Source organism: Myxine glutinosa, chromosome 5, assembly GCF_964187855.1.
Source record: "Myxine glutinosa chromosome 5, kmMyxGlut1.1, whole genome shotgun sequence".
Lineage (NCBI taxonomy): Eukaryota > Metazoa > Chordata > Myxini > Myxiniformes > Myxinidae > Myxine > Myxine glutinosa.
In genome coordinates, this window is record NC_136265.1 from 52,698,892 (window position 1) to 52,715,244 (window position 16,353).

Consider the following 16,353-nt stretch of genomic DNA (forward strand, 5'->3'; position numbering starts at 1 on the left):
CGGTAAGATTTTGCTTCAGGTCCGAATCCAGATCCGGCCTATCAGTGGGATACAAAACAAACTGTTCAGCCTGGCGGAGGTATGCGCTCTACCGAGTGCTGTTCTAGAGGTATGCGCTCTACCGAGTGCTGTTCTAGTTCAACTTTGCTTTATGTGGGAAGCATGGGCATTTGCAATGGTGTGCCATCAACTTCACTGTAGTTGGTTTTAAGGATGTTGAGGCTTTTAGAAAAACGAGCACAATACGAAGACTCTTGACATGTTAACGTCTGATCTCTATTCCTGACCTCTCTTTGCAATTTGACCAATGAATTACGCTGTTTGAACTTTCTCTGCTCTTTCCCTCAGATCGTCATTCCTCCCTTGCCTCCCCTGAATCTTTATTCTGATACTAGTGAGGTACCCATGCTACGCACGGGTGGGGAACCGAAAGCAAACAGACAATGCAGAAACGATGAATGCTAAAGCATGAAACCAATAAATTCCACTTTCCTGTAGCACCTTCAGTCGCACGTCAGACATGGACAGCAGGTTCGTGAAAGACTGAGGTGAAAAAAACGACGAATGGGAAACCATTGAACCAATAAATTCCACATTCCTGTGCCACCTGTAGTCGGACATCAAGCATGGACAGCAGGTTCGTGAAGGACTTCCACGAAAAACGTACCCATTTGAATGGTTCTATACCCAGTCAATGGCGAATCTGCATATGGCGATCCGCGAATGCCACACTTAGAAAGTAGAAACCCTCACGACATTTCATCTTCACTTGAACTCAATATCTCTATTTTCATTCCAAACAGCATAACTCTAATCACAAATTAAACAACATAAATATAAAAAAGAAACTTTTACCAACATTCGTGACATAAACAAATATTTAAATCCGGACGGATGTGAAGTCGTTCCATACGGTTGGGTGAATAAAAACCACCTTTAGAGGCCATTTTTCCCCGCAAAGCGGGGGTTGGCCTTTTTCGGGGACCGTGGTTGTTGTTGTTTTTCGGTCCCCTTTTTGAAGCAATGTTTTACGGCCGGATGCCCTTCCTGACGCCAACCCTTTTTGCCGCCTTTAACGACAAACAGGGAATTACCAGTGAACTGGTACTCAATTAGCCGACCTCGGAAGGATGACAGGCTGAGTCAACCCCCCTGGCGTTAATTCAGCAATCGACCGGGATTCAAACCCAGGATCCTAGGATCCTAAGCCGGCACCCTAGCCACTAGCCCAACACCAGGGTGAATACAATTACGAATTCAAAATCGTGATTGTATTCACTTAATTCCAAACGTCATTCCAATCATAAAATTGATACTTTAACAAAATACTGTTTTAAATGACGATTGTATTGAGATATTATCAAACCAGCTCCTTGCCACCATCTGTCCACTTCCGGGTGGGTTTGTATAGAGTTAATTTCAAAATCATAATTTTATTGAGGAATATTTGAAACCTCCTACCGACCTTACAACCTCCGATGGGACCCCAAAACTTACCACAGGAGGTTTTGGCGTGGCTAGCCCCAAAACTGAGGGAGTCGTTTGGGGATGGACAGACAGACAGACAGACAGACACTCCTGTTTTATAATACTAGGGCATGCCCGTACTATATATATGCCCGTACTATATATCTATCTAAAATTATATCCCCCCCCTCTATTTACATGAAATGGTTTGGTTCATTCGCAACGCCAAAGCGAACGGCGAACGGCTTGCGAGTACAGTGACAACCCCCCCCCTCTATTTACATGAATGGTTTGGTCCATTCGCAACGACCACAGAACCCCCCCCTCTATTTACATGCAATGGTTTGGTCCAAAGCGAACGGCTTCCGGAGTTTGGTAAAGCAATCGCCATCGCGTGCACAAACGCGTGGTTGCCCGTTCCTTGCCAAAAAAAAAAAAAACGCTACCCGTACGCTCTACCCCGCCCGTACGCCCGTAAACAAAAAATACAACGCTCTTCGCTTCCGCCCTTCGCTCTGACTGAATTGGGAGAAATAATGCGCATAAGAAATCGAATTACGTACCGTAATGGCGGTCAGCTCGTAACGCGCTCAGCTCCGCTCGTCTCACATCGGCCACGCCTACGCAACAGAGCGTTCTGTGATTGGCTGCCGGAAGATAAGTCGTCACTGTCCGGAAGTTCGCAAATCGCAGTTAGGATGAATCGTTTTAATTTAATCGCAGTTTGAATTCGTTTTAAAACATAGTTTAACGGCAACATAGTTTTCCAACGTGAAATAAATGAATACGCTGTCAAATGTGCCGTCCGAGGCAGAGTCTGATCGCCACGTTCGGCACACGTGATAGCTCGCTGCTCTCTGATTGGTTGAAGCGTTTTTTGGACATATCTCGGTAAGTAATTGTCCGATTAATATGAAACCTTGAAAAGGCACATCCTCGGGTCCCCAGCAATATACCTGGCAAGTTTCAAGTATATCGGACCCGTGGTTGTCGAGAAACAGCGGTCACAGACAAACACACAGACAGACACACACACAGAGATTACTGGAATTATAGATAGATAGATACGGATGGTGTTGTCATGGCATTACAGAGTGCTGGCAAAGCACCTTTCCCTGCACATGTACACATAAAACAGACACGTTCCATATTGTCAGACTGAAATGGTGGTTGTACGGATGTCTGGACATCTTTGTAGCTAGGCCATGTTTATTAGAAAAACCTTCCCGTTTAATATGCATTTTCCCATTTTAACAGCAACCTTAACTTCACCTTGTGCTTGTGAAATTCCCCTGTAATATATATTTTTTTTGAAGGAAACACCTTTTTCCACGATGTTAACTCGATTCATTGGTCCTTGCAATCCTTTGTAACGTGCACAATCACAAATAGTTACCGTGTTTGGTTGTTGGATCTAGCCTACATAAAGAGTATTGTAACCTTAAAACAGTTACCATGGTTGGTCAGTATAGACTACGTAAACGGTACTGTAAATGTGAAACGTTTACCTTTCCTGGTGGTTGGTTGGTCCAGACTGCGTAAACGGCACTGTGAACGTATTTGTTCTTTTTATTCTTGATCTTAAACCTGTTTGGTCCAATCCAAGTTGTCGCACGTCCTATCTAGAGTTCACAGGTTTCTTTTTGATGGACTCCATGGGTTGCTGTGTTCCCAGAGCTTGAAGCAATCCAATCCGATCCACTTTGTGATGACTCCCTCCCCGTTTGTCTCCCACCGTGTCAGGGGGAAACACCACGTCCTCGCTGCCAAACTTCGCCGATTTCAACAACTTCCCCAAGTCGTCGAGCGCGGACCTCAGTTCGATATCTGGCACCACGGTTTCCATGGGTGATGTCCCACCGGCTGACAAATACGCCGCCTTGGCGGATCTGGACAGCATCTTCAAGCAAGCTGACAGTGCGTTTTGTTGCTTGCTTCCTGTCATTTATGTTTATCCTGTCCTTTATACATCGCTGATTGTTCCCTCGTAGTCGCTCCTCAGGTTTCTGTGCTTGACAAGCGCCATGTTCTCTCTAGGTAATGTGTCTGACATTTTACTTTCCTTTGCTTCATCATCAAGGCTGTTGGCCGTATGTTGGCTACTGTTCCTTCAGCTGCAAATATGCCTGTCAATGGTGCCGGAGGTGGTCCTGTGGTGGCAAAACCTGGGGAGTATTACACTGGGCTGGAAGGCAGTTTTGGCACGACGGGTGCAGGACAGACTGCAGTCATGTCGGCTGTCAGCAGCACCACCACCAGGTAATGACATGTGGTTAAACAGTGGGAATGCATAACCACCCTCTCCAGTTAGGTCATTGAATCACATGTCCCCTGACTGACATCCAACTTGGGGATTACTAGACTCTATCAAGGCTAGTGTTCGTCTGTGTCGGCAGATGATTCAAACTCTAGAATTTATCAACTGGATTATAAGAATGGTGTGCTAACAGCCATGGGAAGCAATGGAGTGCTAATGTTTCAAAGCGTTCCTTGGAACGAGAGATGACAAAGGGCTAACTAATTAAAAGTGAGCTTTATTTATCTTCCGGTGGCGGTGGGCGCGGTTGCCTCCCGCAGCAGTGGGTGCGCCGTTTCTTCCCGCGGAGGTGGGCATGCATTTGCTTCCCACGGCAGTGGGCGCGGTTGCCTCCCACAGCAGTGGGCGTGCCTTTGCTTCCCGCAGCAGTGGGCGCTGTTTCCTCCCGTGGCAGTGGGTGCGCCGTTGCCTCCCGTGGCAGTGGGTGCGCCGTTGCCTCCCGTGGCAGTGGGCGTGCCTTTGCCTTCCGCGGCAGTGGGTGCGCCTTTGCCTCCCACGGCAGTGGGTGCGCCTTTGCCTCCCGCAGCAGTGGGTGCGCCGTTGCCTCCCACAGCAGTGGGCGCGGTTGCCTTCCGCAGCAGTGGGCGCGGTTGCCTCCCGCAGCAGTGGGCGTGGTTGCCTCCCGCAGCAGTGGGTGCGGTTGCCTCCTGCAGCAGTGGGCGCGGTTGCCCCCCGCAGCAGTGGGCGCGGTTGCCTCCCGCAGCAGTGGGCACGGTTGCTTCCCGCAGCAGTGGGCGCGGTTGCCTCCCGCGGCGGTGGGCGTGCCTTTGCCTCCTTTCAGTTGATAAATCCGACATCAAACAAATATTGTTTTGACCTGCAATTGTAGTTTGAGCTCCAGTGCTTAACGTTTTTGCCACCTAAAGTGAAATGTTATTTAATTTCCCTGCTAATCATGTGTTTTCTGGGGATGCTTGATCCCACAAGTGAAACTGAACTCTGAGATGTGCTCACGACATGCGAATGCCCCTATTGTTGTCTGAGCCTTCAACTGCATGTGGTTGTTTTAGTGCTGTATTTGGAACGCCTGCGACCGGTGGCTCCAACCTCTCAAGCTCGCAGTCCTTTGGCGCCACACCTGTTTATCAAGGTACCTAGAATTCTGTGCTTGCCCTGTGTTGTTTACGTTTCTACCATATTGCTAATTTGTTGTGAAATTTTCAAATCGATTTCAAGTGCTTGGTGTTGGCTTAGCGGTTAGGGTGCCGGCTTGGGATCCTCGGATCCTGGGTTCAAATCCCGATCGATCGCTGAATTAACGCCAGGGGGGTTGACTCAGCCTGTCATCCTTCCGAGGTCGGCAAATTGAGTACCAGCTTGCTGGGATGAATGATCCCGGTGTGTAACAGATATAAATTGCGGTAGTTTGGTTTCACTTGATTTTTGTGCCGTTTATTTACGGTATTCCTTTCTCTTATAGGTTTTTGTGGTTCAAGCCTCTAGATCCTCTATTGACATACTTTATGGAAGAGTCCCACTTGTTGAAGGGAATCAAAAGGCAAATTCAAAATTTGACAATTTCTAGATGTGATTCGTATTAAATCCCGCTCCCCATGTATTTCCTTGAATGCGTTCCCCGTAGCTTGTAAACATTTGGATATTGAACTGATATTGAACTGAACTGATTTTGGATATTGATTTGGTTACCACTGGTCATGTTTTCGATTAATTGTGGAGCCACCAAGCCAGGACTGCGATGCATTCTTCATATCCAATGGAAAGTGAACAATCGTGTAAATGATTAGACCCCGAGTTACTCTCAGCTTTTTATATGAGATTTATGTTTCATTATAAGATGCCTCAGCTGGGGAGCCTGGGACCATCTCCATTTGATACTATCCATCTATGGCAGGGGGTACAAATCCGTTCGTGGCTGGAACGAGTGGAGCACCGGTTGCTGTGAACCCTTTCCAGAGCAATGGTAAGTTTCTTTGTCACGATCTGTGCTCATGTTCCATTTTCGTGAAAGGCTTCATCATCGCTGCTGGATAACAACCCCACACAGTTTCCCCCGAGCCCTCCAGCAAAATAAAATAACGCTTTAATTTGGGGGTATTTGTAAAGTGTTTGTTTTCAAGGATGGGGGGGGGGGGGCAGGGGGAAGGAAATTTGTTTTATTGGTGGGTTAGGGGGGGGGGGGGAAGAATCCATGTTTTATGGGAGAGGGAGAACCCATTTTATTGAGGGAGGAGACAGGCCCATGTTTTAATGGGGGGAGGGGGGGAGAGAAACTATGTTTTATTGGTGGAGGGAGAACCCTTTTATTGAGGAGGAGGGGGGGGGGGTGGATGGGTGACATGCCCATGTCTTAAGGGGGCCATGTTTTATGACATGGACTTAAGGGAGTTGACCCCTTAAAGGGGTGACAAACCCATAAGTAGCCATGTTTTATTGGGGAGGAGGGAATCCGTTTTATTGAAGGGGGGGGGGGGCAACTCCATGTTTTAATTGGTTGAGGGGGGAGGAGGAGAAGAGAAGAAACTCTGTTTTATTGAGGGTTGAGGGGGGGGTAGAAGAGTTGATTAAACTATCATAAGGAAATCTGTGCACCTTGTCACCCTTGTCCACACCTGGGAATCGTCCAGGAGTGGGTCTCACCTACTCTGGAAGGGACAAATTGATGTTTGGAATGATTCCCGTTGAAGCAATCTTTCTGCCAAACAATCTCAAGTCGCGGGTTGCTCCAACGATGGAGTGTCCGAGTTTAACATTTTTGGATCGATTCAGATTGGGAACTGGGTACCCTCGTCCCTCTATACAAGGGGAAAGGTGACCCTCTGGAGTGTGGCTCGTACCGAGCGATAAAGTTATTGGAGCATGGAATGAAGGTATTGGAAAGGGTGTTGGAGAGGAGGATAAGGAAGAAGGTGAAGATCGACGAAATGCAGTTTGGATTTATGCCAGGAAGAGGAACGACAGACGCGCTCTTTATTGTGAGGCAGTTGCAGGAGAAGTACATGGAGAAGAGGAAGAAGTTGTTTCTTGGGTTTGTTGATCTGGAGAAAGCATTCGATAGGGTTCCACGCGAAGTATTGACATGGGCATTGAGGAAGTTAGAAGTGGAGGAATGGTTGATCAGAGTTGTGATGGCAATGTACAAAAGAGCGCGCACAGGACGAAGGACGGGAACAGTGGTGAGTTTGAGGTAAAGGTGAGAGTGCATCAGGGGTCGGTACTAAGTCCACTACTATTTGTAGCTGTGATGGAGGTGCTGGCTCAGACCGTAAAGGAGGGTTTACCGTGGGAGTTGTTGTATGCAGATGATCTGGTGTTGATTGCGGAAAGTATGGATGGACTTTTTTTTTTTTCTTTGTTTTTTTTTGTATACTGAATGGAGGCTTGTGAAAGAGCTAACATTTATTTCACAAACAAATCAACCAGACAAACAAAATATACAAAAAGAGGGAGCGGAAGACAAGATGGGGAGAGAAGGGGAAGCACACAACCACAACATTTGAGAGCAGGGAAAAGTGTGGGAGGGAGAGGGCTTGGGGGCAGGAGGCGTGGGAAGGGGGGGGGGGGGGTGGGAGAAGTATAAAACACAAGGGGACCGAAATTAGCGGGGGTAGAAAAGATCAAGGTTTTGGATGGGGGAGGATAAGAGATGGTGGTGAACAGCTGTTTTAAAGACCTGGAGGGTGGAGTGGGATTGAAGAGAGTGAGGGAGTTTGTCTCCATACATTCTACATTTGTCTCCATAAGGAATGTATGGAGACAAAAGGTCTGAAGGTGAATAAAGGAACGGCGAAGGTGATGGCAAGTGGTAAAGCATGTGATGAGGTGGAAAGAACTGGGAAGTGGCCATGTGCTGTGTGCAGGAAGGGTGTCGGAGTGAACTCCATTCAATGTACAAGTGCGCTGAGTGGGTTCATCAAAAATGTAGTGGTCTGAGAGGGTCATTAACCATGTGGCAGCTACATTCAAATGTAAGGTGTGCACAGAGGGAGCTGCAGATGGAGGAAATGTTGAGTTGGATCTTGGAGACGGCGTGAAGCTGGAAGGTGTGAAAACGTTTTGCTACCTCGGAGACATGCTGAATGGAGAAGGTGGATCAGACTCGGCAACGGTTGCTCGAGTGAGATGTGCATGGAAGAAGTTTCGGGAACTGAGTGGCGTGCTGATGAGGAGGGGAGTGTCGTTGAAGCTGAAGGGAAAGGTGTATGCTGCATGTGTGAGAAGTGTTATGATTTATGGGAGCGAGACATGGGTCATGAATGTAGAGCAGCAACAAAGGCTGGAAAGGGTGGAAATGGGAATGGTTCGGTGGATGTGCGGAGTGTCGTTGAGAGAGAGGAAGACAAATGATGAATTGCGAAAGATGATGGGAATAGAGCCTGTGATTGATGCTGTGAAGAGGAACAGGTTGAGATGGTTTGGTCATGTGTTGAGGAAGGATGAAAGTGACTGGTTGAGAAGAGTGATGGAAATGAATGTAGAATTAAGTAGAGGACGGGGAAGACCGAGAAAGACTTGGCTAAAGATGGTGGAAGAAGAAATGCGGCCGAGGGGGTTAACAAGGAGAGATGCAGAAAATAGGGCAAAATGGAGAAGATTGTCATGGGGACCGCAAGGCTAACCCCCGCTCTTGCAGGGAAAATGGCCTTTAAATGCATGTTGTTGTTGTTGTGATCGATTCAGATGATTCCAAAATAGATTCGTTATTTGGTTGTGCTCCTATTGGGTACAGCCGTCTCGAACAGTGTTTGGCCGTCTGTATGTATGAATGTATATATGTCCCCTCAAACGTATACCAATCAGTGCTGAGGACCTGGTCACATGACAGAGTGATGTGATGACGTCTGATGTCATTACGGCAATGCTGCGGCTGACTCTCCACACACCGCCATTTTGATTTATATGCCGTTCATGCCGAACATACCGTGGAACCTGTCATATATCACAATCGCCATGCTCTACATTGACGTTTTTCATGCAGTGTGAAACACAAACAAACCGATTGTTAAAATGACCATCAAATATCGAAAGCATCGGCGTTACGTCTCTTCCAACAATACGGTAGTATAGGCCTTATGCGTTATGAGTTATGACTAACCGTCCGCTTCGGACAATCGGACAAATTAAACCCAGGTTTCTTAATACAGTGGTATCGTTTCAGTAGTATCGTTTTCGTAGTAACAATAATATTATAGTAAATATAACCATAACACTTTAATCCCAATGTCGTGAATGGAAAGTTGATGGATTGAAGCGGAGTAACCGTGGAAATAAGGAATTCACTTCGGTTTAAAAAAAAATAATGTAATTTTCGTTATAATAACGTAACGTTATTATAGTAAATCTAATCGAAACACTAATCCCTTTGTAGTGACTGCAACGTTACTGGGGGTAGAAATATATATATATATATATATATATATATATATTGTTACAGACACGACTTTGATGTTAAGGTGGGCCGAGCGGAATGGCCGTCGTGTCCGCACAAATTACCCGATTATACTCGACGTTGACGGAGCCGCGCTACACTGGATCAATAAAGGAAAAGAAGACACCCGGCTGGATTATAATGACAGACACCAATGTTTCGATTCTCAATTATATTCGTACGGAAAGGTTAGATTACAGGGGCTAGAGGTATATCACAGGAAGACAGGCACTTAGACACACTCTTATATTGACCCCAACAGACGACAGGTAAACGGGACAAGGCTGACTCACACGGGGGTTGATGGCAGGAAAGCGGGTATCGATGGCTCAAGGTGCACTCTTGGCTCAAAGCAGGGTACAGTCCGGTCCAAAGATGCGGGGAGGTCACAGCGCTCGGAGGGGACGTTCTTTCTCAGGCGGGTCTTTCTCTCTCAGCGATCGCAGGCAACGTTCTTTCTCAGGCGGGGCGCATCTGACTCAGCGCTCGCAGGTACCTCTTTCTCCAGCTGGGGGCGCATCTCACGTCACGTCCGCTAAGTCGCCACGTATATCCGGCGGGGAGTGACACGCCCTCGGCTCGTTAGCTCCGCCCCAGATGGAATCGGTCCGCCTTTCTGATTGGGTGCGGGGGGGGGTTACCAGGCTCCGCCCTTGATGAGGAGCTGACAGCCAGCCCCTCTGGTAACCCCGTGGAGCGCCGAGCCGGTGTGAGGACGCATCCTCCCCCGCGCCGCCCCCATCTCCTCTGTTGTTGTAGTTATAGTTGTGGAAGAAGATGGAAGGAGGTATGGAAGATGGAAGGAGGTATGGGAAAGGTCCTAAACTCACTACTGATGCCATATAATCACATTCTGGTGCAACGAAGAGTCATAATTAATGGAAACGAGGCCTTAACTGACATAGACTAAGAATAACTAGCAAGATGTCCGAAAGTTGTCTACGTGTGGTGCGGTGGACCTGGGCACGACATTTAATGGGGGAATAAGGGGAAGGTCGGCTCTACTGATTGTTATTTACATGCAATGGGACTAGGGAATGGGGGATTGGGGAAAGTTGGGGAGTATTGGAGAAATAGGGGAATATTTACAAGCGGATATGGAGGCCAAATTCCATATTCGCAACATTGCACCCTTCTCTACCCTCGGGGCGTCCCGACCCGATAAATTTTTACCTAGTTTAGTGTGGCACTCAGATGTAGTTCCCTCTACTATTAACTCTACCCTGAGTGCGACAGTTTTACAGATATTCACAAATGAGTAAATATGTCCCCCTGCGACGTTGCACCCTTCTCCTCTCAGAAACACACCCACAGGATAACCGAATCCGGAAAGAATTCTCAAACTAAACATACAGCCGGTAGGGAGCATTATTTACAAGACTACGCTGCTATTTACACTACGATCCAGGACCTGTTTTTGGAGGAACACATGCAGATGTTATGCATAGAGAGAGCGCGCTTGCCAACATCGATACACCAACCCACGAGTGCTCTGTGGCCGACGGCCTTTAATAACGTGCAGAGCACCCTTCCCGAGCATCAAAAGCACCACCCCACCACCAATCGGTGCAGTCACCATTGTTCATTGGAATAAAAATAAATTCGACAACCCCTAACCCTGCAGGTGTCTCTTGCTCTTCTTGTGGTGCACTTGGTGTTAACTAAAAGTGGTTCACCTGTATGGCATAGGTGCCACGTTGACCCATAGGTCCATCCCCAGGTGGTGCTTGGCCGCAAACGAACTGCGGTCCATTGTGGGTGGCCACAAACATTGCGGTCCATATGGTGTATCGATCCCGGCAGCAAACAGCGAAAGTGCAGGCCCACAACTGCGCAGCCAGCACCTCTCTCTCCTCTCTCTCTACCCCAAAGCCAGATCCTCGGAGGTGGGAGACAAAAGAAGCAGACAAGTGAGTAAGGTGGTAAGGGCGCAAAAGTGCACGCAATGTAAGGTGATGCACACTGGGGGCACATGGGAACCAGGTGAGACAGGTACGTTCCTATCGTACGCCCCCCCCCCCCCCAACCAGGTAACCTACATGGCCCCTCCCTTACCCCTTACTGTATCCACAAAACTCAACACTACCCATAAACATCTATTTTACAAATCAACAAACATCCCTACTGTCTTCCCCGTTCCTCCCATAAACCAAATTCGTCTTCTCTCCCTCCTAACCAATCAAATTTGCCATTTTCAACTCTCATCAAAATTTGCCATTTTCAACTCAACATCAAAATTTGCCATTACCAATTCATCATCAGTCCCTCCTAGGGAGGGAGAGATGGAATCACCCCCAATGTCTCATCCACGTCGTGATGCGTCTCACAATCCACACAGCAATTTCATTTCTGCAACAAAACAAAGAAAACACAGGTGTGGAGTCATCATCATCACCACAGGTAAGTGGCTGCGTATAGTGCGACAGGTTCATCAATCCTAACTATTTCCTAAATGACTTTAACAACTTTACACTACCCGGGGTCTTTCTCCGGCCAAACCATTGGCCCTCTTACACTATGGGTTCTAAAAACCAATTCCCATTGGCCAAACTGTGGTGCTCTTCAATTTGGGGTCTCACTCCCCCGATTCATCTCCCGGTGCCCTCGCACAATTTCCGGGCTGGGTCATGCAGCTCTCCCAGTGGGTCTACCCACCTGCACACCTCCACCACTGCAGTTGCCTCCGAGCTTACCTGCTCCTTACCCTAACCTAACTACCAGGGGAAGGCCCTCTGGCACTCTCCCCACTCGGTGCCCTCTCTGGCACTGGGCTACCCGGGTCCATCCTCCGGATCCTCGGGCCCCATCCACAACTCTACCGGCTCCCAGAGCCCACCTGCGGCCTCACCTGGCCGACATCCTCACAGTGGTGGAGTGCCCAACCAACTACACACACTAACAGGCTACACGCCCCGCCATTTCCACAACACTAATGCACCCATCCATGTACCATTCTTTCACCCGCACCACAAATGCCAATATCCAACCACAATTTACCTGTACCCTCTACCTAACACTTACACTACCCGCCCCGGGTATCCGTGATGGGGGTCCACTCTTCCCCCATTCACACCTTCACACCATGCACACCACTCCGTACCACTTACTCCAACTCTCTCCACACACCTGTACTTGCACACCTGTGCTCTCACACCTGGTGCCACCTGCACCCTTCTCTCCCCAAGCGCATTCGCGCTGATCCACAACACTCACTACTCATACACTGCTCCACACACCTGTCCAGTTGCACACCTGTGCAATCACACCTGTTCAATTCTCACACACACAGCATCATCTCAGCTAACTACTCCCTTCTGAAACTTGCGCTTCCCAGTCGTCCCTTTAAACTATTGCGCTCCCACGTCATTATCATCCACACTAATCTACCTGCGTCCCTACTACAGGTATCAGTCACTAACTAAACTTAACGTCACCTAAGGTCATCTTCTCTAGATCCCTACACACAATATCCTAACCCACCCGGGCTAGTTTTCACTGCCATACACCCCATAAGCTATTGCTCCTTTGCCCCCATCATGGGAAAGGTGGCAGGGATGCCACCCTCTCCCACCGGGCCTATCGCTCCTCAATCCCCCAGTCCTCTGGCACTAATAAGCCCCCCTTATTCAGAGGTACTGGGTCCCGCCTCGGCATCTAAAGCCGAGGCAATCCACGGGGGCGCCTGCTCGCCGGTGTAAGGTCTTATCCGGTCGGCGTGGACGATCCGAGGGAGGGCTCGTGGCCCCATTTTGATCTTAAAGACCACGTCACAGATTTGCGACAGGACGACTCCTGGGCCTTGCCAGGGGGAGGTGAGTTTTGGGCACCTTCCCTTCCGCCTCCGGGGATTAAAGAACCAAATCTTCATCCCCGGAGCGTATTGACTCCCCTGGCTCCGGTCGTCGTACCTGCGCTTCATCTTTTCCCCCGCCAGATGGAGTTGGCGGCGGGCGAAGGCATGGACTAGCTCCATGCCTTCCTCTAGGTGACGTGCGTACCCCTCCCTCGGCGGGTTAACCACTGTGTCTGGCACGGGACCGCATAGCAAGTCGGCGGGAGCCCGTAACTCCCGCCCATACATAAGCAACGCTGGACTGCATGCGGTGGCCCCGTGCTGGCTGGTTCGGTAGGCCATGAGCAAATAAGGGAGATGTTCGTCCCAGTCATCCTGACGGGTGGTGGTGAACAGTGCCAGTTGTTGGATTAGAGTTCGGTTGAATCTTTCCACCATCCCGTCAGATTGAGGTCTTAAAGGCGTTGTCCTGGTTTTTCGAATTGACAGGAGACTGCACACATCTTTTAGCAATTTGCTCTCAAAATTTCGTCCCTGGTCGGTGTGCAACTCCTGTGGAATCCCATGCCGGCACACAAATCCTTCCACGAAGGCCTGCGCTACCACCCCTGCTTCTTGGTTGGGGAGGGCGTAGGCCTCCGGCCACTTGGTGAAGTAGTCCATCACAACGAGGATGTACTTATTACCTAGGCGGGTGCGGGGTAGTGGGCCTAGGATATCCATGGCCACCCGCTCTAGGGGGGCCCCCACCTGGTGTAATTGAAGGGGGACCCTCATCCTCCGTGCTGGTCCCTTTTTGGCAGTACAGGCGTCGCATCTCCGACACCAGTCCTGTATGTCGCGCCCCATATTCACCCAATAGAACCTCCGGCGGACCCGAGATATTGTCTTTGTCCTGCCCAAATGGCCGCCGGAGCGGGTACCATGCACCTGTTGCAATATGACGTTCTTGAATTTGTCAGGGACTATCACCAGCCAGGAAGTTCTATCAGAGGGAACCTCCACCCACTTGCGATACAAGATGTTGCCTTTCAATTCCAGGGTCTGCCACTGAGCCCAATATGCCTTTGTCTGCGCCCCGAGGGGGGTGACCTCTTCCCCCTTTGGTCTTTGCCCCAATTTGACCCATTGGAACACCGGCCCCAGAACAGGATCCTCCTGCTGGGCCGTGCTCCAAGCCAACTCTCCAAATTCCTCGTCCGCGGTTAGTGGCAAAATTGGCCCTCTCACCCGGGTTGCCCGGACGACGAGAATCGGGGCGGAATCGCCCAATTGCTCCCTCTCCTCGTGTCTCGCACAAAATTTACAGTTTTCCCCCAGACAAGGACGCCGAGAGAGTGCGTCCGCATTACCATGGGCCTTCCCGGCCCTATGGGCCACATCAAAATCGTACTGCTGCAACTTTTCCAACCACCTTGCAATTTGGCCCTCCGGTTCCTTGAACCGAAGGAGCCATTGCAAGGAGGAATGGTCAGTTCTAACCAAAAATTTCCGCCCGTACAAGTACGGGTGGAAATGGTTCATGGCAGCCAGCATAGCCAATAACTCTTTGCGAGTGACACAATAATTTCGCTCGGGCCTACTTAAGGCCCGACTATAATAACCAATCACTCTCTCCACGCCCTCCTGTGTCTGAGACAAAACTGCGCCCAATCCTTCCTGGCTCGCATCCGTGTCCAGGGTAAATGCCCCGTCGCTAGTGGGGTAAGCTAGAAGGGGTGCGGATGTCAGACACCCCTTCAATTTTTGGAAGGCCTCGTGGCACTCCCGTGTCCAATTAAATCGCGTCCCCTTCTCCGTAAGCCGGTGGAGGGGACGGGCCAACTCCGCAAATTTCGCCACAAAGCGCCGGTAGTAGGAGCAGAGTCCCAAAAATCCCCGCACCTCTTTGATGGTACGTGGTGCGGGCCACTCCTCTACCGCTTTAATTTTGTCTGGGTCCGTTTTTACCCCCTCGCGGCCGATCACGTGACCTAGATAGGCCACCTCTCTTGCAAACAAAGTGCACTTACTCGGGTTCAGCTTCAACCCTGCCTGTCTGAGGCACCCGAACACCTGGTCCAAATTAGCTACTGCCTGGGGGAACGTTTGGGCATGTACCAGGACGTCATCCAGGTACACCAGGCATGATTGCCATGGCATGCCGCCTAGTACATGCTCCATCAATCTCTCAAAGGTGGCGGGGGCGTTACACAAACCAAACGGCATCACAGTAAACTGATACAGTCCCTTACCTGTGGAAAATGCCGTTTTCTCCTTCCCTGCCCTATCCATCTCCACCTGCCAATACCCACTCTTGAGGTCCAAAGTTGTGAACCAATTTGAGCCCGCAACGGCATCGAGGGTGTCATCAATCCTTGGCAGGGGATATGAGTCCTTGAGTGTCACGTTGTTTAGCTGGCGATAGTCCACGCAGAACCGCGTGGTCCCATCCTTCTTTTTGACCAGCACAACAGGTGACATCCAAGGACTTCCCGAGGGCTCGATCACACCTGCGTCGAGCATTTTTGCAACCTGCTCGTCAGCTTCCGCCCTCTTGCTCCAAGGGAGCCGTCGGGCGGCCTGACGAATAGGCCGGGCCTCACCGGTGTGGATCTGATGTTTCACCAGGCCCGTACGTCCAATATCCTCGGTGGACAGGGAGAAGAGGTCCAAATGGGACCCAACCAGTTTGTGTAAGGCCTCCCTCTGGGTACCTCCCAACTCTACGCTACTACGATTTACCATCTCGCAAATGGGATCGGGCCAATTCCTACTTGTTATTGAAGGCTCCCCCCGGGGTCGGCTCGGCTGGACGTTCTCGCCCCTCACTGTCGCGACTTCCTCAACTGGGGTGCAGCCAGCTACCCTCGTGCCCCTTACTATAGTGCGTGGTTCTGTACTCACATTTACTACTCGGACGGCCACTACCGGCCCGTCCGTTTTTACAAGGGTGCGGCCCACGATCAAACCCGGTATGGACTGCGCTGCCACCGGTTCGACCAGGCCGCAGGACTCCTGCCATGTTGGGCGAGCTGCCCACCGGGCCGGCACTATCGCCTCGGCCCTTGGGGGAATGGTCACGGCCTCGGAAGCCTCCAGCTCCGCTCTCTCGGCCGTGCTCACTCCCCCTAACGGCAGCTCTTCTACTCCCACCTGCAGGATCCCCCGGCACAAGTCGATTTTACAACCGCTGGCAGTCAACAGGTCCAACCCTATTAAACATGGGTCGCACACCTCCGCCACCCAAACATCTATCTCCCTCCTTACCGACCCTAACTTGAGGGTCACAGAACCACGCCCTATGATCGGGGCCGTTACCCCGGTAGCAAGCTGCAAACTATAATTTTGCAGGCGCTGGATCTTATCCCAGCCACCTGCGCTCGAATCAAGGACCACAGGGCTGATGAT

The 16,353-nt window shown here is 50.1% G+C and overlaps 1 protein-coding gene across 2 annotated transcripts in view; it reads left to right on the forward strand.

The window, feature by feature from the left end:
• Positions 1–16,353, forward strand: part of AGFG1 (ArfGAP with FG repeats 1) — an 89,801-nt gene that overhangs the window by 36,512 nt on the left and 36,936 nt on the right. For both annotated transcript variants that reach the window (XM_078778060.1, XM_078778061.1), the window contains 4 exons: positions 3,211–3,384; positions 3,582–3,726; positions 4,795–4,874; positions 5,637–5,705. In XM_078778060.1, coding sequence (XP_078634186.1) covers positions 3,211–3,384; positions 3,582–3,726; positions 4,795–4,874; positions 5,637–5,705 — 468 coding nt within the window. The remainder of the gene's footprint in view (positions 1–3,210; positions 3,385–3,581; positions 3,727–4,794; positions 4,875–5,636; positions 5,706–16,353) is intronic.